The sequence below is a fragment of the Mauremys mutica genome, chromosome 6 (assembly GCF_020497125.1).
Source record: "Mauremys mutica isolate MM-2020 ecotype Southern chromosome 6, ASM2049712v1, whole genome shotgun sequence".
NCBI classification, from domain to species: Eukaryota; Metazoa; Chordata; order Testudines; family Geoemydidae; genus Mauremys; species Mauremys mutica.
Window position 1 is genome coordinate 49,889,659 of NC_059077.1, and position 25,863 is coordinate 49,915,521.

Consider the following 25,863-nt stretch of genomic DNA (forward strand, 5'->3'; position numbering starts at 1 on the left):
TTGTTTTGTGAGAGATGATACTTCAAGAATGCTCTACTCTTATTGACACTTATAGGCCCAGCCACTTTACATGAAGTAAGAATTTCCTCTTGCTTTAGGCTAATATCTTAAACTATTTGCTAATGACTAGGGGAAGTTTTGTAAATCAATTGAGATATTGTAGTTACAGAATTTTTGTTATACCTTTGTTCTATTTCTCCATTTAAAACCTTAGATTCTATTCATCACCTTTAGTTTAAAATGGAAACTTTGATTAAAAGCAATAGAAATACTTGTGCTGCAAAATCAGAAGACCAGGCATAACACAAATAAATGATTACTGAAAGCAATCTACGTGCTTTTCTTTCCTGGTTTAAATGTCTGAGTGTATTTATAAATGTATGTTATATTCCCTTTATCGGGGCTTCTCTTCCTCTCTTAAACCACAAAAGAGTTTCTCACCTCCCGCATTTCAGATCCAGACTCTCATTTTCTACCATGGTCAAACTGAACTGTGACACCAGGGATCAAACTGAATTCAATAGCAGTGTGCTCTGTGTGCTAATCTTTTATTCTGAAATCACTTCAGATAGTGGCCTATTTTTCTTAACAAGAAAGCACTTAAGTTAATTGCTCCATTAGAAATGTACAGTAGCTCTTTCTAATCTGTAGGTAGGTTTCCATGCATAGCTGCTGCAGTTCAAAACACCTGCAGCAAAAGCAATTTGGGGGATTGGGGGAAGCCCTGGCTCTGTATAAATTAAAATAAAAAGCTCAAAGTTCAAAATGTTATCAGTGACACTGTTGTAGATAGCTGGAACAGACCTAGGGGAGTTGGCTTCTGCTCTATGCCCTACTGCTATCCAAAACATCGTACAAAATTCTTTGTAAACTAATTTAAAAAGTGTCTTGTTTATTCAGAAGCAACTGTGTACAGTGTTTGTTCAAAAAGTAGACCCCAATCCAATTGCAAACCAGCCAATGGCTGATTTTTTTCCCTTAGAAAGAAACATTGCCTAATATAGATCATAGAAGCCAAACACCAAAGACACAAAGTGCTAAAGATAAACAGCTCAATCCTCAACTGTTCTGGCCTCAATAAAACTACTGATTTACACATTTGGGGTGGGACTCAACTGTCCCCACCTGCAGGCTTGTCTCAGCTCCTTGGCTATTACATGGTGAGGTGCTGAGATGTAGTGCGACCTTCTGTGCCCTTAGGAACAAAACACTGGCTTTCTTATAGCCCTAATCAATCAGTTCTTCTGAAGCTTTTCTTTATAGCAATCAGGGGAGGAAAAGAAGACTGACTGTTCTCATTTTACAGAGCTGGTGAATTCAGAGACTACAGGAGCAATGTTATTGAATCTTTAAAGGCATTCCAAGATACTCCATTCGGGCTGTAATTATCTCATAGATGTTTATTATACTGCATAGTAAAGGGCTGATTTCAGTAACTTAAACTGAAGTGGCATGGTAAAATAGTATATTTCCATGAAACCATTTCTGAGAAGCTTCAATGGATATTACAATATCAAGCTGTGAAGGTAGAGAAGTTCACTATTCAGCTGACCAGTGTGTCAGGAATACTAAGCATTCGAAACAGTATTATTATCTCTCTGTATATATGAAGAACTGAAAGGTGAAACTGGTTTTAACAGTTCAGTTCTCACTACGCTACCTCTTAAAATTTTGAAATCATTCTCCCCAAAGTGTTTATTTAGGTATTAAAATATAGGTGACACATATATAATTAACATTTTTAATTATTAATTGAATTGCTAAGACCTTGTTCTTACAAACACTTAAGCATTTGCTTACATTTGCTCATGTGAATAGTTTCATGGAAGTCATAGGGAGAGATCCTCAGCTGTTGCAAATCACTCTGCCCCACTGAAGTCAGTGGATCTATGATTATTTGCACCGGCTGAGTGTCTGGTCCACCATGTGGTGGTATATGTGATCTCATAATTGCTACAGACTCTTATTATGAGGCACAATTAGCATCAAAGTTAGTTACAGCCAGAAATGAGGAGTACCTTGGAATACCTTTAAGGACTACTTATGTATCTGAAGTGACTATATGCATAAAGTTAAAGACACGGGTAAGTGTTTGCAGGACTGGGGCCTATAATGTTTTTTCTATTGTACAATGAAAAAGTAACAAACTACAAAATAATTTAGTTACAGTGGAGAGTTATGGTAGGAGTAACATGATTTTTGAAAGATTCTTAAAGAGAGCCTGAGTCTGGCAGTTAATGGCTGAGTCTTGTAATGGTTATTAACTTATATTGTTGAGTTAGATATTTTCAAAACACTTAGAAGATGGAAAAGCACTAATTAATAGCAGTAGAATGTTGTTTAGGAATAGCCGGATGATACTAAAAAAACTGTTAAGCAGAACAACAGGGGAAAGCTTCCTGATACTGAGATCTACTGGATCTCTTCAGGATAGTCTCCAGGCAAAAAAATGGGTATCCCATCACTTGGGACACTTAAACAGAACCTGTGAAACTGAAAATCACATTTCCATCTGAATATTTTGAACCCATCATTGTTACAAGTAACCCCTAAGATGATTTGATTTGTAATATTTTTTTTTCCTGTTTGTTTGTGTGCATTGGACAGCCATGTTTGTTTGGTTGGTCATTAGCATCCTTTTCATGTGCTGTTCTGCATCACCCCCCTTCTCTTGGCTCTAAAAGAAAATGTTTAACAGTAAGAGTAGCAACAAATCTGAAAGTGCAACTGAAGAGACAGTAGGCAGGCGTGTTTCTAGGGAGAAAGGAGAGGGGCAAGAAGGGGTGGGACTAAGCGTGTTTTGGGTTTGTTGTTCACGGACACTTTTAAACACTGCTAGGAAGTAGAAAAACTTTAATTTTGAAATGATTTTTTTTAAAATAAAGAATGCTTTAAAAAAGAATATCCCTCCTCCCCAAATTAAAAAAGAAAATAAATCAGTACCCAGGATCTCTTCATAACTGGGAAAGGGATCTGGTGGGAAAGGAGCTGCAATTTTTTTTTTCCTTTTTCTGGCTGAGCTAAAAATCTGAGGTTTAAAAAATCATTTTGAGTTTAAAAAAACTATTTTGTTTAACCAAAAACAAAATGTTGGTTTTCTTAGTTTTGAGGTTTTTAAACTTTTTCTTTAAAAAAAAAATGAAGTAAAATTCAAAACAAAAACTCATTTTAAACTGAAACACTTCAGTTTGAAAATGTCTAAATGAAATGTTCTGATTGTTTTCAGCAAATGGGACACATGGTTTGATTGATCTGAATGTGCATATTCAAAATTAAAAAAAAGTTTGGCGAAAAAATGTCACCCACCTCTAATTATAAATCATAGGAAATTGTCTTCTGACTGAATGATTTCAGCAAGATTAGTGCTAACCAAAGCACTATTTTTTTTAAATAAACCATTCTCCTATATTTGCTGCACTTATGGCAATGGAAGGTAATAATAATGGAAAAATTAGTGCACCGTGGCCCCAATCCTACGTTTCCATGCAGGTGCAGGGGTTTGACTACATGAAGATGATTGCAGGCTCAAAATCTATGTCAACACAAAACAAGGAAATGTGATTGCCTGTTTTTTACCTTTGAAGCAAGCACAGTAACTTGCAGTTAAACTGAAATATTTACAGCCCTTTTATTTTAATCAGTTAAAATAAGGATATCCTTAAGAGAATCTTCCCTTCTCGGAGCCCCAGACCTCAGTAACATACCCTGCCTTCACCCACTGATACCCATTGGGCAGAAGCTCTAGCAAGGATTGGTAGATACGTCCTTCAGATTAGAACATAGTTCTGTGCAGTGCGACCTAGGCTTGCTACGTGGAACGATGTTAGGTGATGAGGGAATATAGTAAGGAGATAAAGAGATTGGGGTTAAGAGATATTTTGTCTAGGAAGGGGGATTTTAAAAGTAAAAAGGGGCTTCGCATTGTTTTAGGGTTGTCAAGGAGACAGTTCTGTGGCCCTGTGAGTATCTAGCTAATTCATAAGATTCAGACAGTTAGGGCTTGGCTACACTTGCAGGTGTGCAGCGCTGGGAGTTACAGCTCTGTAGGGAAAGCGCTGGTGTGTGGCCACACTCACAGCTACCAGCGCTGCAGTGTGGCCACATTTGCAGCGCTGTTGGGAGCGGTGCATTATGAGCAGCTATCCCAGCGTTCAAGTGGCAGCAACGAGCTTTTCAAAAGAGGGGGGTGGGGTGTGACAGGGAGCGGGGGAGAGAGAGAGTGTGGATTTTTGGAGCCGACACTGTGTGTCAGCTCCGTGCCTTGCAAATTCTGTGTCAGCTCCCTGCCTTGCAAAATCTGAAAATTTCCTCGACCCCTCATTTACTCTTAACTGCAAATAGCCTGCAGACCAGATAAGCAGCTGCTCCAACAGACTCCCTTTCTCCCCGTTCCCCCCCACCACCCGTTTCTCTCCTCAAGCAAACACTCATCCCCCTGCCTGCCTCATTCATAGCAAGGTAGTGGGTTATCTCAATTGATTGTTCACAGTCAGTTACAGATTGATCACAGCAAACAAGAGCTGTGTACCAAATTCGAACTAAATTCGAACCAAATTTGTTTTTAGATAAGCAGCTCCCGGAGCCCCAAGTTCACAACAAAACAAAGAGAGGCATCATAACAAAACAAAGAGAGTAATTTAGTTAAAAGCATTGTGGGATATCTCCTAATACCCTGGAGGCCAATAACAGTGCCGGTGTGTGGCCACACTTGACGAGCAGCGCTGCATCACCAGCGCTCCACTCGTTATACCCCAAGCAGACCAGGTGTACAGCCAGCGCTGCAGCCAGGGAGTTGCAGCGCTGGATGTGCCTTGCAGGTGTGGACAGTTACTAAGCTGCAGCGCTGTAAAGCCTCCACCAGCGCTGCAACTCTCCAGTGTAGCCAAGCCCTCAGGTACACAGCTGCAGACTTTTGAAGCTTCCTCTCCCTGAATTATTGGTTCCAATAAGTTAGTTTTATAGGTCAGCTGAGGTAGTATACAATTGTCTGTGTGCTTGGCTCAAAGGAAAGGAAAGAGAAAGAAAGATAGAATATTCTGGCAAACCTAGTTTTTTGTCTGTTTTTCTCTTTATGGTTATGATCATTGTTAGTAACTGGATGATTAGATGTTGATAGTCATTCAATGTGTGCCATATATTCATATTCTTTACCTACTAATGTGCAAAAATGAATCTAATTAATTGTCACTTTACTAATGTGCAAACCTAATTCTAACTAACTCATTGCAGTTGTTTTCCACTTTGCAGCAAATCTGTAATAGCAAAATGCTGGTAATTAGGTCTCATGTTAAAACTTAATTATTTTTACAAAATCTACCACAGTGCATTAGCTAGAGTACAATACATTGTATTAATACCAGTATTCTACATGTGTGAAAAGAAAAGTGGGGGAAAATATTCTCTGCAATGCAGCCTTAATTTCTTTTCTCATCTGCTCATAGATCCCAGTCATTCAATGGGCAGACCCTTGCTCTTGTAGTAGGGCTTCATGTGGGCACACTTTCATCCACATGGAGCTCCATGCAAGACTGGTGCTTTGCTCCTTTGCAAAGTTAAGCAATCTGCAATGGTAATCTCAGATACATAGGGTATGGACTACTCTTGCTATAAAATAAAGAGCCACAACATTTACTTTGATTTTTAACTCTGTAGTGGTGAATATACTATATAGCTCAAGCTTATTGGCCTTTGTGGGAAGGAATCAATCTTCTCAGAAATAGTGGCAGGGCGAATGGGGGTTAAAGAGAATGGAAATTGGCCTTTGATTTATATAGAGTCAAGAAATTGTCTTATCTAATTATTATTAATTGTATTTCAATAGTGCTTGGAGGCCCCAGCCAAGATCAGGGCCACTCAAAGGCTGGGAGAAAAGAAATAGTCTTGTCCTCACTTTATTACAGATAGAGAACTCGGGCAAAGACACATTAAGTGATTTGCTCAAAGTCACTCAATGTAATTTGTGACAGAATCAGAAGTTGTATCTGGATCTTCTAAATTCCAGTGTGGTTAATGAACCACTAGACTGTCCCTCCTCCCCAAATCACCACTCTTCCTAAGTGAACACTCTTATGTTGTTTGTTTTTGTTTGTTCTTTGAGGAAATATTTTGGCAGAAGGCAGATAAACACTGCGGTAGCTTCCTCACTATTTTGCAAGTGTACCTCAGTTCTTACTGTAGTAACAGGTTCTCTTGACCAGTCTATAACATAAATACCAAAACTCACTGTGCTTTCATCCATCAATGACTAAAGTCTGCCCACTGATTTATTTTTCCCACTCGTGATCTGTGTGGATCTGCATAGGAAATCTCGTGGCTGAAAATATGCATGATTCATTGTAAACCTTATCAATCGTCTTTGAATGCAAATTATTGCAACAACTAATATTCTAAATTTAGTTGCTCACTATATTAGCATGGTGGAATTTTCAAAATGAGGAATTGTGAAACAGCAATTGGATTGCTAAATGGGTAACCGTTTTTGATTTAAATATAAAATATGTTTACCTTAAGAAGGCCAGAGCAATGAATGGGTACCATTCAGATCTTTTACCAGCAGGTGTAACCCCGATGGAAATCTCTAGGCCACATTAAATAACGATGTAAATGGTAGTGTAATAATCTGGTGTAAGAACATAAAAACAGTTATATTGGGTCAGAGCAAAGGTCCATCTAGCCCAGTATCCTGTCTTCCGACAGCGGCCAATGCCAGCTGCCCCAGACAGAATGGACAGAACAGGCAATGACCAAGTGATCCATCCCCTGCTGCCCACTCCAGCCTCTGGCAAACTAGTAATGTTAAGGAGGGCTCTGAAGAGACAACTTTTTTAGCTCTGGGACATGCAACGAGGGAAATGCACACTGCCTCATCAGGGACTTGAACTCTGGAACCTTGGAATAAAAGTCTGATGCTCTACTGACTGAGCTAGCCAGGTGATCTGTAAGTGATATACTGGTGCCATTTAAGTCAGTGGGAGTTTTGCTATTAACTTTAGTTGTATTTCTATTGGGCTTATCTCTGTGGCACACTGAGAGAAAGGGGGATGTGGAAGGAAAAGTAAAAGATGGCTGAGTTGCTGGGGAAGGGCAGAGGGTCTTCAGTGGTTTATATCAGAGGGCACATTTTCCGCCCACACTTGTTTTTACAGTCAGAATTAACCACATCTTCCTCATCTGACTCTACCCAGATTATATAATTCATCACCACTGTTCATTACAAGGATTTTCTTAGTAACACTACATTGTTTCAAGGTTTTTGCTTGGTAATTAATCATATTAAATAAATTGCCCACACAGTTATTCAGCTAGAGTTTTCCTGAGGGCTATAGGACTTAAGATCAGAGTTCAGGCTATCTTTTTGTATAAAAAGCTCCAGGCATGTCTATTCACCTCTTTATGCCGCTGATCAACATAGCTCTGACAGCAGACATCTGTGGTGTGGATCTGGCCCCAGTCTCTAGCTTTGCCACCATTATCAGGGCATGTCTACACGTACAGCATGTCCGGTGAAGACACTCTATGCTGACAGGAGAGAGCTCTCCCGTCGGCATAATGAAACCACCTCTGCGAGCGGCAGAAGCTATATTGGCGGGAGAATGTCTCCCTCTGACATAGCACTGTCCACACTGGCCTTTATGTCAGTGTAACTTATGTTGCTCAGGGGGGTGGTTTGTTCACATAAATTCTGCTGGCATAAGCTGTAGTGTAGACATAACCTAGGAAACTCCAAATTGAAAGGAAGGTGTGCAGTGTCAATAGTTTTTACTGACCCGCATGTTTGCTTATGGAGCAACAATCAAAAATGCAAACAACAAAAGGTATCTATTAATGCATATTTCAATATGTTGTACAACTTCTCTCTCTAGGTTTTAACAATCAGCCTTTTAATTAACCTTTCATCATCAGAGGAACTAAAGAGCTCCCAAATTCCGAAGTTCTCTCAAAGGTACAGTGTCCTTTTAAATCTCTCTTACTCCGTGGCAGGAAGCATTCTTGGTAAAAGATTTGCAGGTTTCTGGGTCACTCTAGGACAACCAGAAAAACAAAAGGAAAAATCTGTGGCAGCAAAAGTTGGGGGGAGCAGGGGAGGGAAAAGGGGAGGAATCCCATTCGTTCATATACATCCCACACATTGACCAGTATTTCCTGTCACATGCTTTTTGTTGCACCCTATCTTGGCAGATATTGGATCACACATACTTAAAACAAGAAGTTCCGCCATAAGCCAGTCATTTCAAGTGACTTGCTACAGACCTCCATGCCCTACCTTTTTGTTTTTTGCTGCTTGGTGTGTTGGGGGTGGTGGGGAGAGTAGAATGTATTATAGGTTTTTGTACACTTTCAGGAGTGAAATATTGATCTTTTAAAATCTGGAATGGAATATAAAAGAATCTGGTTTAGACTGATCAATTCAGCTGTGATTTATACTATCAGTTTTAAGTAACCTCTCTGCCCTCAGCATTCTTTCAGTGTGAATTGAGCTTCGGGCTTCTATGTACCTTTCACAGTATAGCCATTTATAGTAATACAAGTAGTGGTAGTTTACAGCTGAAGATGGTAATGACCTTGTCATTGTTTGTTGAAAATGAAGAGAATTTATGGCATCTAGTGTGTATAAATTTGCTTATTCCTCTCAGCCTAGTCACAGTGTTGACATTTCTAGGCTATTTATAAATAGGATAATCATATTTTCCCAAAAGGAAAATGGAACACTGTATGGGGCCGGCTGGTGGTGTCTCCCCTCGCTTCCCCGCTGTGCGAGCACCACCTCCCTCTGCCCACCTACACATGGGGCCAGCCCAAAGCTCACGTCTTCCCCCTGCGCATGGCTGTCAAAGCCCAAGCTACTCTCCCTAGTCCTCCCTCCTACGCAGGGCAGGTGTTGCCACTTCCCCTCCCCCAACATGTTCCTCCACACCCCGCTAGGGGTTACACCCCACTTTTTTGGGGGCAAAACTGGGCATTTGTCCCATTTTTCTCTTGCCAACTGATCATCAGTTGGCAAGAGAATATGGGACAAATGCCCAGTTTTGCCCCAAAAAAAGAGTTGGGATGGACCTGGACAGGGCTTAAAAAAGGGACTGTCCCGGCCAAAACAGGACGTATGGTCACCCTATTTATAAGTTCTGGTTTTGAATTTTTCTTTATTCCTGTATTTGCCAAAGCAGAGAAACACCTCTGTAGCTTGCTAAGGACATATGTTTACATTTTAAACTGAAGAAAATAAACTCAGCTCATTGTATGTATGAGATATTCAAAAAGATATTCACTTACCAGCTATTCAGAGTATTGTCAGAAATGATAAACAATTGTAGGCTTTCAACCAAAATTCAACAAGGAATTCGTATCAGTGCTGTACAAAACATTTTTACAGTGTATTGTCTTATTGCTGTGTAGAGAAAATATAAACAACTGAATTTAATATTTAATTGATTTAGCTAAGTATCTGTGTATGTATCATAGTTTGATTAGCTCTTGGAACTTATTTGGTATTGAAATTAATGAGTTAAGGACTCTGAAGATCAACTACTCAGTCTTAGCAGGTATGGAAAGGTACGTTATCACCAAGGTATTAGCAAGGTACCTTACTGGCAAGGGAATTGTTTTCTAGGTATTAATACTTGTTTATGCACCAGTAATGAATCTAAGATTCCTGTGTTTCATTTTTCTATGAATACTTTACACTTGTTAGGACAAGGGAATGGCATTTCTAGCTGCTTTAAGACACATACTTGAACAAAGGTCAGATACAGTGCAGGCAACTGGAGTTAAAACTACCTCTTACTTCCTGTCAGATCATCCTTCTGCAGAGTTAGAGCAGTGATTAAATCTCAGTTCAAACTTAGTCTTTGATCAGAGGTTCAGACCTATCCCACATCTTTTGTTGGGTTTCTAATGTAGAATACAGTCCCCTGGGGGACTAAGCTGAAATCAGCCACAATAACTTCTTGTATCACCTAAAACTGAAGGCTTGATAGAGCATTGTAGCACGTGATGTCTCTGTTGCAGGCGTTCCGCATCCCATGCAGACTACTCCCATTTCTTGCAAGTATAATTTGTTTTGTGGGGGTAGGCTCTACATCAGTGGTTCTCAACCTATTTACCATTCTGAGCCACATCCAATACTATCTGTATGGCCCTGAGGATGTCATATGGGCCACAGGTTGAGAACCATTGCTCTACATAGTGCCACTGCCTTGTCACATGGCTTTTGCAATGTTAATGAATGTCTATATAATCACAAAATCAGTAAGACCTGAGTCTACTCTGTGGTAGGAAAGTATATGTAGCAAGCCTAAATACTATACTTAATATACCGGGCAGCTGAGAATTAATAAAGACCCGTATTTCAATGATATATAAATAAATGTGAATTTTAAAAGGTCTCAAGTAAAGTGCAGACTACTAGGTTGTTTTTGTTTTGGGCTGTAAAACCCACCACAGTATCATAAAGTCCGTTTCCTGAAGCTGCAGCTTCAGCCTCCAGTTTCATTTTTAAATTCCCTTTGCTGTTGCTGCTATCCACTGTAACTTCTGTTTTGCAGCGGAGCTTGATAGCATTCTTTTAAATGGCAATATTCCATCCAATAGAACACTGGCTCTTCAGTGATCATATTCCAGATGATGTACATTTGGGTGATGGTGAATGTTCAGTTATTATATGGCAGTGGGGAATTGCCTATATTTCTTAACTGTGCATTTCCAGACTTTTTGACACTTAAGGTTTTTTTTTTTTTATGGTAGGAAGATTTAAATGTTTTTGGTTGTATGTTGGTTGTAGTAAATCTTAGCATCCTTTCAACTTTAATTATTTTAAACAAGTTTTCTCTGGAAATTTCATAGGTTTTAAATACGAGGGGCTCTGAAAGGTAAAATAAAGTTGGCACAAAAAACTTTATTGGCTAGCTGCATCCATGTTTAGAAAACTTTAAAACTAAATTATATGTGACCAAGATTTCATGGCTACCTTTGGCAGATTTCTCTGGCATCAGATGTAGGGTTGCCAACTGTCTACTCGCACAAAACTGAACACCCTTGCCCCACCCCTTCTCCAAGGCTCCGCACCCCGCTCACTCCATTCCCCCTCCCTCTGTTGCTTGTTCTCCCCACCCTCACTCACTCATTCATTTTCACCAGACTGACTTGGGCTGGGATCCAGGAGAGAGTGACGGCTCCAGCTGGGGGTGTGGGCTCCGGGGTGGGCCAGAAATGAGGAGTTCAGAGTGCAGGACGGGGATTAGGGCTGGGGCACAGGGTGGGGGATTGAGGGTTCGGGGTGCAGGCTCTAGGGTGGGGCTGGGGATGAGGGGTTTGGGTTGCAGGACGGTGCTGTGGGCTGGGACTGAGGGGTTTGGAGGGGAGATCAGGGAGGGGGATCAGGGCTGGGGGAGGTGGTTAGGGTCTGGGAGGGGGTCAGGAGTGCAGGCTCTGGGCAGCACTTACCTCAAGCAGCTCCCGGAAGCGGCGGCATGTCCCCCCTCTGGCTCCTATGCCACGTGGCTCTGCGCGCTGCCCTATCCGCAGGTGCCACCCCCGCAACTCCCATTGGCTGTGGTTCCCAGCCAATGGGAATTGCGGGGGTGGTGCTTGGGGTGGAGGCAGCGTGCAGAGTCCCCTGGCTGCCCCTACACGTAGGAGCCTAAGGGAGGACATGCCGGCTGCTTCCCGGGAGTCGTGCAGCGCAGAGGCTAGCAGGGAGCCTGCCAGCCCCACTGCATGGCACCACCAACCGGACAGTCAACGACCCAGTCAGTGGTGTTGACCAGAGTCACCAGGATCCCTTTTCGACCAGGTGTTCCGGTTGAAAACTGGAGACCTGGTCACCCTAATCAGTTAGGCTGTGCAAATGCAGATGGCTTGTTTTGGGGTATGTTAGGTTAGTGGCTGGTGATAATGGACCTGAGGGGCCGAAGGAGCATAAGGGAAAAGTCTGGATCCAAAGAAAAGAACCCTTCGCGGTGAGGTACCAAACTGAACTTGGGGTTGGTCTAGAGTTTTGTGGTTTTATTTTACTGGGAACAATGGGGACCAAGGAGAAATGGACTTGAGGTCTATTCTTGGAGGCACTTTCTAATCTTGTCTCCTTTGCTTTGGCACCTTGTCCTCTAACCCACTGCTACACTTTTACTGCTCCCTGCATGCTGTCCTCCATGTCCAAGCCTTCCCTGGCAACAGAGACCCGAATCCAAAGCAAACACTCATCTGGAACCTCATGTGCCCTTAAACTTTAAAGGCCAATTCCTCAACCCTACTAAATTTCCTTTGTGCTATTCTGGTGGTGCAAGGGGCCTTCAATGGGCAGCTGGGAATTCATCTGTTGTGAAATGGAATAAACACAATATTACTTTCTTTTGTTTCCAAAACAGGTGACTAAAGAATGGAGAAAAAAGTGAGCAGAATTTATCCAGTTTCTGAGCCAAGCACAATATATTTTCTACAAGTCACTTGGGAAAAAGACCTAGGCAGTGGCTTTATTATAACACTTAGCGATGGTCAGTCAGCATGGACTGGGACAGGTAATATTGAAAACAAAAGATGAAAAGATGTTTGTTTTTTTTAATTATACACTCTTTTCCATTGGGTTTTGAGCAGTGATTCTTAACTTCTTCTGTGACCACATGTTATATCAGAAGAAAGCTTCCAGATTCCCCCTCTATCTAGTCAGGAAGGAAGGAGGGTCATGGGATTTGTTCAAATCTATCTTTGAAATCTATGTAAAGACTCAACTGTCAAAACAAATACTAATTAATTTAACACATGGCTATACAATAGTTGTTTATATTTTTCCCAGTAATATAATTTCTTGTGACATTACCCCAGGACAAGGCAACTTCTCAATCTCTTTGAACAACTGTGACAAGCTAATTTCATCCGAAGAAGTGGGTATTCATCCACGAAAGCTCATGCTGCAAAACGTCTGTTAGTCTATAAGGTGCCACAGGATTCTTTGCTGCTTCTACAGAACCAGACTAACACGGCTACCCCTCTGATACTTGTGAATTACAGTAACTCCTCACTTAAAGTCGTCCCGGTTAATGTTGTTTCATTGTTACATTGCTGATCAATTAGGGAACGTGCTCATTTAAAGCTGTGCAACGCTCCACTATGATGTTGTTTGGCTGCCTGCTTTCTCCACAGCTGGCAGACCCCGCAGATCAGCGCCTTATTTATATTACAAGCTCCACTGGTTACACCAGTTGAGCTTATCATCCCTTTGCTCTAGAATGAGTTGTTTTGTGTAGCTATGAATGTGGCTGTGTTATCCTTATTCCAAAGCTAAGCTGTTTGCTGCAGAAACAAGCAACAACATGCCTTGTTTTGAGACTTTTAAACCTCTCAAGATTTCAGTGTTCTTTTGCTTCAGGAGTTGATCTTGAAACTTCCCTTAACTAACTAGCACAGTCAACTGCATGTGCACGACCTCACCCTTTATGTGCACAGCTAACAGTGTAAGATTTTCTACTGCATGTGCTTAGTCTTACATTTTCAGAAATTAATAACTGTTTAAGACCATCTTTCGAAGTGAGTGAAGCATATTCAAGACTATTCACATCTCAACTTCTAAGTTTCAGATTTCAGCTGTTTTGGAGCTATTTGCTTGAGGGAGAGAGCAGTGGTCACTTTTTTTTTTTTTTTTAACAGTGGGAAATCCCTTCAGTTTCTCATGTTGTGGGATATTGTGCTTGGCAAGCCAGGTCAGGAAATGAGTAAGAGTTGCTGAAGGATTGGTCTTTTCTAGTTCTTACGGATCTAGTGTGATGATGAAAAGTGGTGGAAGCCTCACTGGTTAAGAAATGTAAAACCATAGAGAAACTTGACAAAAGTCCTACAAAATATACTGTATGACCCAATATTGTATTGACTTGAAGGTGGACTAAAGGATCGATAGCAGTGGTTCTCAAACTATGGGGTGGGCCTCCCAACTGTGAACTGTGTGCTTTTTTTACAAGCGCTCTGGTTGTCAGCCTTGGGTGGCTGGGGCTTGTGCAGAAAATGTGCATACCCAGGAGTTGGGGGGGATGGGATAAAGGGGACAGCCGGAGCCCCGCCACCCTGGGGCTAACAGCCAGAGCCCCGCTGCTTGGACTCTACATCCTTCACCCTCCTCAGTCCATCACCTGGAGGCAGCAGCGGGACTCCAGCTGTCAGCCCTTGGTTGGCAGCAGCAGTAGCGCAGAAGTAAGGATAGCAATGGGGTGTTAAATCTGCTATGAAAAGTGGTATTAACAAATATTTCACATTGCCGCCATTACTGCTGTGCTGCTGCTGGCATGGTGCTGCCTTCAGAGTTGGATGCCCACTAGCAGCTGCTGCTCTTTGCTCTGCCTTCGGAGCTGGGCGGTGGTATATGTGTTTGGGGCGAGGGGAATAAGCAACTACAGACACAAAAAAGAGGGTCGCAATCAAATAAATTTGAGAACCATTGATCTATAGAGACTTTCCATTTATAACTTACATTTCTCTGAAAAAAACTCAAGATTTCCTGTTGCTTTTACAGCTCTGATATACAAATCTAGCATGTTCAACATACATAATTGAACATCTACAAAAGAAAATCCCATTGATCCTTTTATTATAGCCCACAAATAATGATTGTATGTTCTTGGTGATGACTCATTCCTCAATAATACTGTAACTTGTTTCCTCAATCTTCAAATCATTATTTTAAATAATCACTTTAAAGTTGAAAACAAAATTTCTTTACCTATTTTTTTTTCTTGCCACTCTCTGCTTATCCCACTTGTCTCTTGTGGCATCACTCCCCCTGCACACTCTGCCAATGGTGACAAGCACTTGGCCTCTGTTTCTGATGTCCAGACCTCCTTCCATACTGTCCCTTGTCCATCCTGAACAAACATGTGAGGCCACTACACTCTCCTCCTTTAAATTCCTCATCAAGATCTACTTCCACTGCAATATTTATAAGAAAGCAGCCAGCTAATAATGGCTAGGCTGTGGGCTGTTGGGTACAATTTAAAACTTAAGAAAAACATTTTTGGATTGTAAATTTTATCCCTTTCCCTCATCCTTTATTTGTTATTTGTATTTGATTGTGAGCTTTGTAGGGTGAAGACTGTCTTGCTATATATCCCTGATCCTACAAAAACTTACACATGTGCTTTAATGTAATGCATGAGTAGTTCTATTGACTTCAGTAGGACTGCCCACATGTGCAAGGTTAGTCACTGTAGGATTGGGTCTTAGTTTGTATAATGCCTAGCATATTGTGACTGCTACCTTAATATAAAACAGGATTTTGAAAAAAATTTAGAACAGTTGAAAAAGAGGGTTGTTATAGAATTTCATATATAAACTAACTATAGCAGTTGCTACTATGAACATTTAGAAATGGTGTTTACGTTGTGCAAAGTGTAAGAATTTGTTTGGGGAAAAAAGCAACTGTTAAAATATTTCCTGGTTCATAGTGACTGTATAATTATGTTCTCAATGTGGTTAAAACGTGCTTTTAAAAAATCTGGAAAAAACACTTTCAATTCATTATCCAGGATACAAAGCTGGTTCCTTTAGGTCTCCAGTGGAACATGGAGGTGGGTAGTTTGCAGGCAAGACAAGAAAGTATTGGAGGCATATCCAGTGTACTGCGTGGATCCACTGGACTATCACTGTGGGTACTGGGTTGCACTGGCTATGGCCACCTGTGCAGTTGCAAAAAATTGTGCCCCTGAATTGGGAGGATTTTGTCCCCCTTTTTTCCCAGCTTTTCTGTCTGTGTGTGTCTCTCTTTTTCTCTCTCAAATGTACTGTGGCACACAAAGGCCTTTTTTTATTCTAACTTTGTATATGGCACCATGATTTGGCTTTTTCTGTACGTTAAAGTCTCTATCAATAGGTTGTAAAACAAACAAAAAATAATTTTGTTGTTGTTGTTACAAAAAATATAAACCAAGTAAAACAAATAAAAAAAAATGGTGTTCCCAGAAGGTCTTGTATGCTGAGCTACAAATACAGATCTTGTAACTTTTACAGCAGAGTATTTTATTTTAATTTGGCTCAGCTAAGAGGTTAAATGAAAAAATTTGTCAACTTCATCATGTCTTATTAGCTGTTAATTGTGCTTTAATAAGCAACAGTACACAATATCCATCACAGGAATTATTGATTAATCAAATTTATTTTATTGTGCGTTAAAATCTGCAGGGATGTTGAGCTATATTCTGTTTAATTCTGTTTTCTTTCTTTTTGCTTTATTTCATATCTAGAATATCTAAGCTTGTCTTCCTTTTTTAATTCACCAAAACTGAATTTAAAAGTTTAACTTTTCTTTTATTTTACACCCAGTTCTTTGCCATACATGGTTCACAGCATTGCTTTGCTTATTTATAGACATACCTATAGTATTCATCATTGTTGTATATGATTGTGTTTCCTGTAGTGCTGCAATACTTATAAAATACTATAATCTGCCATTGTCCTTTACTGTAAGTGAAGATGGTGTATATGATATCTGTATGGAATTCTTTAAAGATACCATCACTTAAGGATTCTCAGTTTTGAGTCTTGTTTCTCCAGTGTAAGAGAGAGGGAAACTCCTATCATGCTAAGGTGAGTAGTGTAATGCCAGAAGACCAGGGGCGGCTCCAGGCACCAGCGCTCCAAGCGCGTGCCTGGGACGGCAAGCCGCGGGGGGCGCTCGGCTGGTTGCCGCTAGGGCGGCAGGCAGGGTGCCTTCGGTGGCTTGCCTGCAGAGGGTCCGCTGGTCCCGCGGCTTCGGTGGACCTCCTGCAGGCATGCCTGCGGGATGTCCGCTGAAGCCGCGGGACCAGCGGACCCTCTGTGGTTGGGGCGGCAAAATAACTAGAGCCACCCCTGCAGAAGACCCACCTGGAGCTCTTTAAATGCCTCCATAAGCATTATTTGGCTACCTTCTTATTTGTTTTACTTGAGATTAATTTCATCCCTGTTTATTTGGTAGTGTCAAGGTTCCTCCCCCACTCTGAACTTTAGGGTACAGATGTGGCAACCTGCATAAACACTTCTAAGCTTAACTACCAGCTTAGATCTGGGTTCGCTGCCACCATCCAGATTCCTCAGTGTCTGGAACACCTCCTTCCCCTCCCTGGGTAGCCTTGAGAGGCTTTTTCACCAAGTTCCTGGTGAACACCGATCCAACCCCTTGGATCTTAACACAAGGAGAATTTAACCATCCCTCCTCCTTTCCCCCACCAATTCCTGGTGAGTCCAGATCCAATCCCCTTGGATCTTAAAACAAGGAAAAATCAATCAGGTTCTTAAAAAGAAAGCTTTTAATTAAAGAAAGAAAGGTAAAAATCATCTCTGTAAAATCAGGATGGAAAATACTTTACAGGATAATCAGATTCATATAGCCCAGAGGAACCCCCTCTAGCCTTAGGTTCAAAGTTACAGCAAACAGAGGTAAAATCCTCTCAGCAAAAAGTAACATTTACAAGTTGAGAAAACAAAAATAAGACTAACACACCTTGCCTGGCTGGTACTTACAAGTTTGAAACATGAGAGACTGATTCAGAAAGATTTGGAGAGCCTGGATTGATGTCTGGTCACTCTTAGACCCAAGAGTGAACAACTCCCAAAACAAGGAGCACAAACAAAAGACTTCCCCCCCACCAAGATTTGAAAGTATCTTGTCCCCTTATTGGTCCTTTGGGTCAGGTGTCAGCCAGGTTTCCTGAGCTTCTTAACCCTTTACAGGTAAAAAGGATTTTGGTGTCTCTGGCCATGAGGGATTTTATAGTAGTGTACACAGGAGGGCTGTTCCCTTCCCTTTATAGTTATGACAAGTAGCTATTTTATTTTATGAACCAGTGATACCTTGGTACTAAAGGATATTTAATATGATCCCGGCTAGCCTGATGAAGAGTATTATTGACCAGTTGTATACCTGTGAGCTCAAGCTTCCTACAGAACAGATAACTTTTCCTTGTGCAGGGGACTTCAGCTGGTAAAGAGAGTTAGCTTCATGTCACAGGTACAACCACCAGTGGGAATAAGGATATGTTCCCTTTCCTTTTTCCCCACTACTTTTATGTCCTATTCAGTGCAGCTATAGCACTAATGCATTCTCAATCCTGGTTCCCCATCCCTCCACTATTTTTGTGTGTCCCTCAGATTGCACCATGGATTTTGGCTTTAATGGCTGACCTGCCTTATACCAGATTTTACGAGCATAAAATGGTGCTATAGACTTATATTAGATGTTTTCCTAAAATGCTGGGCAAACTCAACCTTATTGAGACTACCGTGATATCAGTTATTCCCCATGCCTGCATGATCATCCTGGTGAGGTTCCTTTCTATAAACTTAGTGTTGAAAGGTCCTTGTGTTTTTACCTGGATCTTACTAAAAGTGTAAATTCTGTAATTTCTCAAGTATGTTTTGTTCAGGTCATACTGAGCAGAACAGAACGTAGGCAGTCCCTCCTCTGCTATCTCTGAACTACTTACTTTGATGTGTTTTAACTTCCTTTTCCTGTCTCCAAGCAGAATTTACAAATTCACTCTGTTTAAACAGATAGTAGCTTCTGTAGGGCATGGAGTTAACCCATTACAAGTGCAAAAGAAAGAAACACATTACTGTTATTAATCATTGTGAGTTTTGCTAATGCTTCTTTTTTCAAAGCTTGCAAATATTTTGGATCTGATTTTCAATCAGAAAATTCCTTTATTTGTGCAAATATTCATGACCAAATGTATATGCATGCAAAAATGATTGATTTGCACGTCTGGCAAATAGGTCCCTATCTAGCTTTCTTGTGTGGAAATCTCCAGTTAATGCATGCATACCTGTGAAAATGCATTACTACTCTCTGTTTGAAAACCTGATCCCCTTGTGTGACTTAAAATTTTTTAAAATGTATAGTGTCTACATATTTTCCATACTCTGTCAAAGCTCATGAATAGGTATAGTTACCACCTTTACAAGGAAGGCGTGTGTGTGTGTGTGTATGTGTGTGTGTTTAAAAAAAACACAGAAAATATTGAAACTAGCTGTGAAGGATGTGAACTCGTGTTTATCAATGCTGATGATGTGCAAAACTGCTTAAAAATAATTGTGGGGGAAGATATGTCTACCTCTGTGTAGCAAATAATTGCCCATTCACCCCACTGTTATACATTTGGATGACTGATGATTTGACGAGTAGTGCTTCCATTGCCCAATACCAGATAACCTATGTTGTCAATAATATAAATAAGAGAAGAATGAGGCTATTTCAACATGGTTTCTTTGCTTGGAAAGCTCTTCTGTTTTCATCTGCATGATCAGGATATGTATGCAAGTGTATCTCTTGAGGTGAAACAGTCATCAAGACGAGATTTGTGGAAGGAAGAAATACAGCTAACTAAAGTACTACATGAGATATTTTTCAGTTGGGGGTTCACTTCGGTGTTAAGAACTTATTTCAGTCTGACACAAGCTATCACTCTTCTTTCCCCCCTCACGGTCTCAAATATTGGGTAGTCCTTCAGTCCCAAATGGAGAAAAATGACTGTCTATCATGTTCTGCAGAAGATTGGTGCTGTTACTGGAAAGTGAAATACTTGTGAACCCAATAAAGAGCATAGAGCATTGATAGCCTAAAGAATAAGGCTAGATCTGACCCAGGTGGAATACTTTTTTAAAAAAGTGTGGTGCATTTTTTTTCTCTCCTCCATTTGAGTCCTTATACATCCTTATACAATAGAGTACAGAGAAATCTGGCTCAACAATAGATCTTGCACGCCAAGAAAAATTAGACTATTAGAACTCAAACCAGACTCTTACTATTTGATTAAATTAGTCTGCAAAACATTTTTGAATAGAATGATAAAATCTGAATTATTTTCATATGAACTGCAGAGAGGCTTGAATCCCACTATTACTGATGCTGAAGGTAGATGCTAACAAGTGAGAAATGGGAAACTAAGAGAAAACAGATGCATATTTTATGAAGACAGATAGATTTTTGTTTCAAGAGAAATTCTAAACACCCGTAATAACTTCATGACAACTGGAGCAGAGGTCTGTGCATATTCCTTCTCTGCTGGCAGCAGGACTCTGGGGAGAGGTTCCCATTGTGGAGAGTCAGTTACACTCACATTGCAAATAATTACTGTAAATCTCATTGCTATATTTTTAAAACCCCAAAATATTTGTGCCTGAAATCTCATACGAGGCGCATCATGTTCAATGCCTCCATAATCCTTTGTCACATTTTAGCATGGAATGAAATTGGGGTGGTTAAAGCTCAAGGGTGTGAGGGAATTCACTGTGGGAAGTGCTTGAGCCCAATAGAGAGTTAACTGCAGCCTGCAATGGATTTTGAAGACAGAAGAGGAGAATAAGCAGAAGCTAGGGTGGTCAGATTCTGGTAGGAGTGAATGTGCTTGGGTAATCTTAGCAGGAGGAAGGGATGAAGCCTGGTGACCTGGTCTTTCAGTTTATGGGGCAAGGGTAGGGAGGGAGGAAGGAGGCAGGAAAGAAGTACATAGGAACTCATGTCTAGCCTGAACAGGAAAGGAGTTGCTGGCTTCAGTCCTCTGAGAGGGATTTCTCCTTTATTGAACCTTTGTAGGCCCCAAGTGTTTTAGAAAAAGGAAATAGTATTTTCACAAGAGGCTTCATCCAAAGCACGTTGAGACCAATAGAAATTCTGCCGTTTGATTTCAGCTGGTTTGGATTTGACCCAATAAGAATTGGTTCACCTGTCTCTAGTGATACCCCTTTATTTTGAATTGAGAGACATTAGATTGGTAATAACTGCAAAGTTTAAATTTGGAGAAGGTGATAAGGAACATGTGAGGGTAGAAAATAAGTGTAGTGAAGGCCACCACCTCTTAGGAGTTTGGAAGAACTTTCCCCCTCCCCCAAGGAAAATTGTGGGATACAAGACAACATATAAAGTTATTCGGCGCTCTCTTTTGCTGTTGAAAAGTTAATCTATCATTGCTCTAGCTAAGCAAAAGGGTTGGGATAAAGTGGTGGTAAACCACATTCAGAGATGTTAGTTTTAATTAAAAATAGTAATTTGATTTACCTTTTTAAATAGTTTTTAATAATAACTTCCTTTTAATATTAGTATATATTTCCAGAATTAAAGTGTATTTTTTTTTAGACTTCTCCAATTTCCTCCTCCTCCCCCAGTGTCTGAAGCTGAGATTTCTAAGGAGGCCGATGACATGGAAATGGAAAGGGAGAAGTATGTTGAAGAACTGAGGAAAGCACTAGTATTGGGAGCAGGCCCAGCCAATATGTACAACTTTGATGTTTCTAAAGATGAAGAAAATGTGGAAAGCTGTGATTTCTCATATGAAAAAAATCTCAAAGATGTTTCCGTAAGTATTTCTGTAACACTACATGTTGTAAAAAGTCATATCTGGTGCAATACATATGAAAAAAGGCCTTTTGCTGAGCACATCACTCAGTTTAATAAAATTATCTCTTTAAAAACATGGCCAGTACTTTTGATAAGTTGTAACAAAAACCTTGAGTTAAATAGCAACAAAGAGTCCTGTGGCACCTTATAGACTAACAGATGTATTGGAACATAAGCTTGTCTGACAAAGTGGGTATTCACCCACGGAAGCTTATGCTCCAATACATCTGTTAGTCTATAAGGTGCCACAGGACTCTCTTTCTTGCTTTTTACAGATCCAGACTAACACGGCTACTCCTCAGATACTTGAGTTAAATAGATACTGTCAACTCCAGTATGGTGCAAAATATTGAGATTTTATAAAAATAAGTTTTCACAAAACCGAACAACAGAAATATTTCCAGGACCTTTTTAAATTCCTTTTGGAAAAGGCCTGGAGCCTTGAGGTTGATGTGGTGGCCTCTCCCTTCTTGGAAGTCCCATTGGTCGCAATTTGAGTCTTGTATCAGAGGGGTAGCTTGTTAGTCTGGATCTGTAAAAGTGGCAAAGGGTTCTGTGGCACCTTATCGAGTAACAAACATATTGGAACATGAGTTTCATGGGTGAATACCCACTTTGTCGGATGCATGTAGTGGAAATTTCCAGAGGCAGGTATAAATATGCAAGCAAGAATCAGGTATCTCTAGCCTGATAAGGTGCCACAGAACTCTTTGCCAATTTGAGTCTTGAGTATGTAACAGCTGTAGCATCAAAACCCTATTTTGTCAATATGATTGCTGTTTCCTTTGTGTGTGTTCCTCTAATAACTTGTTCTAAAAGTTTAGTAATTGTATGTTTTCCAGGCACAGGATAGGTTCAGATTGGTGTTGCAGTCTGGTCTTGTACTGAAACAATATATATGCTTTATTTATTTTAACATAAGAAGAGGTTGAGGGTTACGTTCCTTTTTCTATGGTACCCCTGTGGTAGTTTGTGTTTGGAACTTATTGCCGTGTCTCAGTATTGTAATTACTGTGAAATGGGTATTTATATGTCTTTATTCCCTCTAAAAAGATTGTGTATGTACATCTGCTATGCAGTAGAACCTCAGAGGTATGAACACCAGAGTTAAGAACTGACCAGTCAACCATACACCTCATTTAAAACTAGAAGTATGCAATCAGGCAGCAGCAGAGGAATAAAAAAAGCAAATACTGTACAGTACTATGTTAAATGTAAACTATTAAAAAATAAAAGGAAAGCAGCATTTTTCTTCTGCATAGTAAAGTTTCAAAGCTGTATAAAGTCAATGTTCTGTTGTGAATTTTTGAAAGAACATCCATAACGTTTTGTTCAGAGTTACGAACAACCTCTATTCCAAAGGTGTTCGTAATTTGAAAGTTCCACTGTATATATTGAAATCTTTCTTATCATTTCCACCTTTTGGGAGATCAGTTCTTTGACGTGTAATAAAAGTATTACATAGTTCTTTAGTTAAATGTATTCCTTTCAGCCAAAGAGAGACTTTTGGCATGGCTGTTTTTATTTTAAAATATAGGTTCTGTTAAAGGAAGTGATGAGTTCCAATAATTACAATGCTACATTGTATGCTTTGTGTAAATCCACTGCTTCTAAAGCTCCCATTCCCCATTATGTAATCAATCATCACCATTTGAGAAAAATCCACTAAATTACTAAGAACAATTATAGGATTACTTTTATTAATTCAATACAGTTTTACGATTTGATGAGTAGCAAAATCATTACAGAAACATGCCTAAACATTAAGATGTTTTTTCTTTGGTACTTGGCTGTCAAATTTGCTTTATTTTCCTAGAGAAGTGTGGTAATGATTGCTTTGTTACACAAACTTGGAAAAAGGAGTTGGTACTTGCATCTTTTTTCTTTATAAATTATGGTGGGATTTTCTTGGCTTAACTCCCATTGACTTCTGGGGCACCAGAATTAAGCCAATGCTGAGTGCTTTGAAAGCCCTATCCTAAAGCATTAAATAGGGGCAAGATTACTCAGAGTTTTCATTAAATTGAAAATGCTGAAGAGCAGACTTCAGCTAAATCCATCAGCTTCAACATACAGGCCAGAAATGTTTATTTTTTCCTTTTTGTTTTTGGAAGATGTGACTACACATAGAGTATTACTTTAGCCAAATTAAAAACAACCATGTTAGTCATCTCACTTGTATGTTTTATGTATGAATGTGAGTTACCAGACAGAATACAGTCTTTAAGAGGTATAAAATGGGTACTTAGGTACACAGGTACCTAGTTTGCTCATGCAAATACAAGTTCTGGTCACACCTGCATGTCTAACATACCTTGCCTATTCTATCTACATTGAAGGTGCAGCCTTTCTGCAAGTAGTGTAAATACTATTGTAATGGGGCTCAGGTGCTTTTCCCATTGTTTCATGAAAACTTGCTCAGACCTTGGATATATATTTTTCTGACATCAGTATAGCCCAAATGAAAATCAGTTGTGGGCAGTGAAGAGTGACAAACTGGTTAAAACAGAACTTAATTGAAGCACTAATAGTATTGTTACAGTATTTTACTTTTCTGCTTTCATTCTTTCATGCTGTGTGTTGCTTGTGACCATAGAGAGATGACTTTTTTTTTTTAATACAGTAAGCAATAGAGGCATGGATGGTGCTCATCAGAATGGAGTGCTTTTCTAAGAATGCTTTTGTAATGATCAACATTCACTTTTTTTATTTAAACATTTCTTCTCTGTCATTACTTAGAAAAATCCATGCTTTTAAATTTTTGAGTGTATTTTTGATTGCTGAAGTGTCTCCATTGACTTCCTTCAGGAATAGAAGGGGCGGCCCTAGACTAGCTGCCAAACCCCGAGGGCAGAACGAGGCTGAAGTTTTTTGCCCCTTTTTTCCTTTTTAATGTTTTTTAAGCTTTTTTTTTTTTTTTTTTTTTTTTAAACAGAGGCTTAATTATTCGGTTTATTCGTCTCTCCAACCAATGTTTCTGAGATCAGATAGAATAGAGACACAAATTTTTCAGAATAGATTTGTACATGACAGCTAGATGATATTTCAGTCTGATTTAAAATAAAAATGCATTAAAATTTTAATTATAATTTTTATTATTCCAAATCCAAAATCATCCGTTATGCTATCCTGCTTTAACTGCCATTACCACCACATCCAATTTAGAAAGAAATAAGAAAACTCTTCAATGAACTTTAACCTGTATTTACAAAACACTCTGAATAAAAAACTCTCTGTGCTCTTAAAACATGACTTTTCTTGTTTTAAGTTTGGAAAATTCTAGCTATTTCGTGCTCTATTGACATTATGGCAAGTCCAACAAGTCTCTCTTGCACCATTGTTGAATGCAGATATGTTTTTATCAATTTTAACTTTGAGAAACTACGTTCCCCACTAGCTACGGAAACTGGCAAAGTTAAAAGAATGCGTAGAGCTATAAAAATCTTTGGAAAACTGTCTGTGGGTTTATTTTCACAAACAAACTTCAGTACTTCTTCAGGAGTGGAATGTTTCTTAAATCGTCTTGAAAAAGCCTGAAGCTCACTACACAAATCTGTAGCATTACTGTCTTTTGAATTTTCATGAGTCAATGCCGACTCCAGTTTTATACAAAAATTTCTTATCTGTTTTGCTGTTTACTTTTGCATGCTGTGGATATCATATAGAAAGCCAAATAGTGACTCTAGCTGCTGCATCTGTTGAAATCTTTCATCAACCGAGTGAATAGCAGTATCAAGGACTACGAAGTAGAAATTCATTTTGAACCTTTGTTTTGGATTCTGAATGGGTGTGTCTCATCCTTCATATGAAAACTGCTGTTTCTTTTGCCAAATGTAAACTGTCTCTAGTTCAAATTCTGTCGGAAAGTCTATTTCTTCAGCAAGCTCGAGAGAATCTACCAGTGTTCTTTTGAACCCTTCATCACTTCTGAATTCCTCCAGAATATTTTTAGTTTCCTGCAGTTTTTGAATAGCAGAATGTATGTTCAAGTTCTTTTCCTGAAGCTGCTTACTAGTGAGGCTAATCTCGAAAAGGATATTATGCTCATTTTGTGGTAAAGTCACAAATTTGAACTTGGAAAGGCCATTTGCAAGAGCTTCTGCATCTGAACGTGCCGTATTGCCAGATGATCCAATAAAGGTAGTATCATCAGAAATTTCAATTAGGGCATCATAAATGTTTCCAAGTTCATAGTGAAGAGGCTTCAAAGCATCAATGTGACTCTCCCATCTTGTCTGACTAAGTGGTTTCACAGTTAGAGAATTCACATGGCGAGTCAGAATCTCCCAACGGTGTGTTGGGCCTGAGAAAAACACATAAACACATTGCACCAGGTCAAAGAAACTGCTTGCCTCCAAACAGAATCTAGCAGCATCATTGACAATGAAATTCAGAGAATGCGCACTGCAAGGAATGAAAAAGGCCCTAAGATTGATTTCCATCATTCTCCTTTGCACACCATTGTCTTTACCCTTCGTATTACTCCCCTTACCATAGCTTTGGCCATGTAAGTTTTC

At 39.8% G+C, this 25,863-nt stretch overlaps 1 protein-coding gene across 5 annotated transcripts in view; it reads left to right on the plus strand.

Moving 5' to 3' along the window:
• The window catches only part of XRCC4 (X-ray repair cross complementing 4), a 283,845-nt gene that overhangs the window by 25,345 nt on the left and 232,637 nt on the right, over positions 1-25,863 (plus strand). Inside the window, exons 1-4 of one of the 5 annotated variants that reach the window (XM_045020687.1) lie at positions 1,985-2,084; positions 7,863-7,942; positions 12,363-12,512; positions 21,115-21,305. In XM_045020687.1, the coding sequence (XP_044876622.1) occupies positions 12,374-12,512; positions 21,115-21,305 (330 nt within the window). In that variant the 5' untranslated portion in view covers positions 1,985-2,084; positions 7,863-7,942; positions 12,363-12,373. Of the gene's footprint in view, positions 1-1,984; positions 2,085-7,862; positions 7,943-12,362; positions 12,513-21,114; positions 21,306-25,863 lie in introns of those variants that run through there. The other 4 variants (XM_045020683.1, XM_045020685.1, XM_045020686.1 and 1 more) reach the window with 4 other exon arrangements.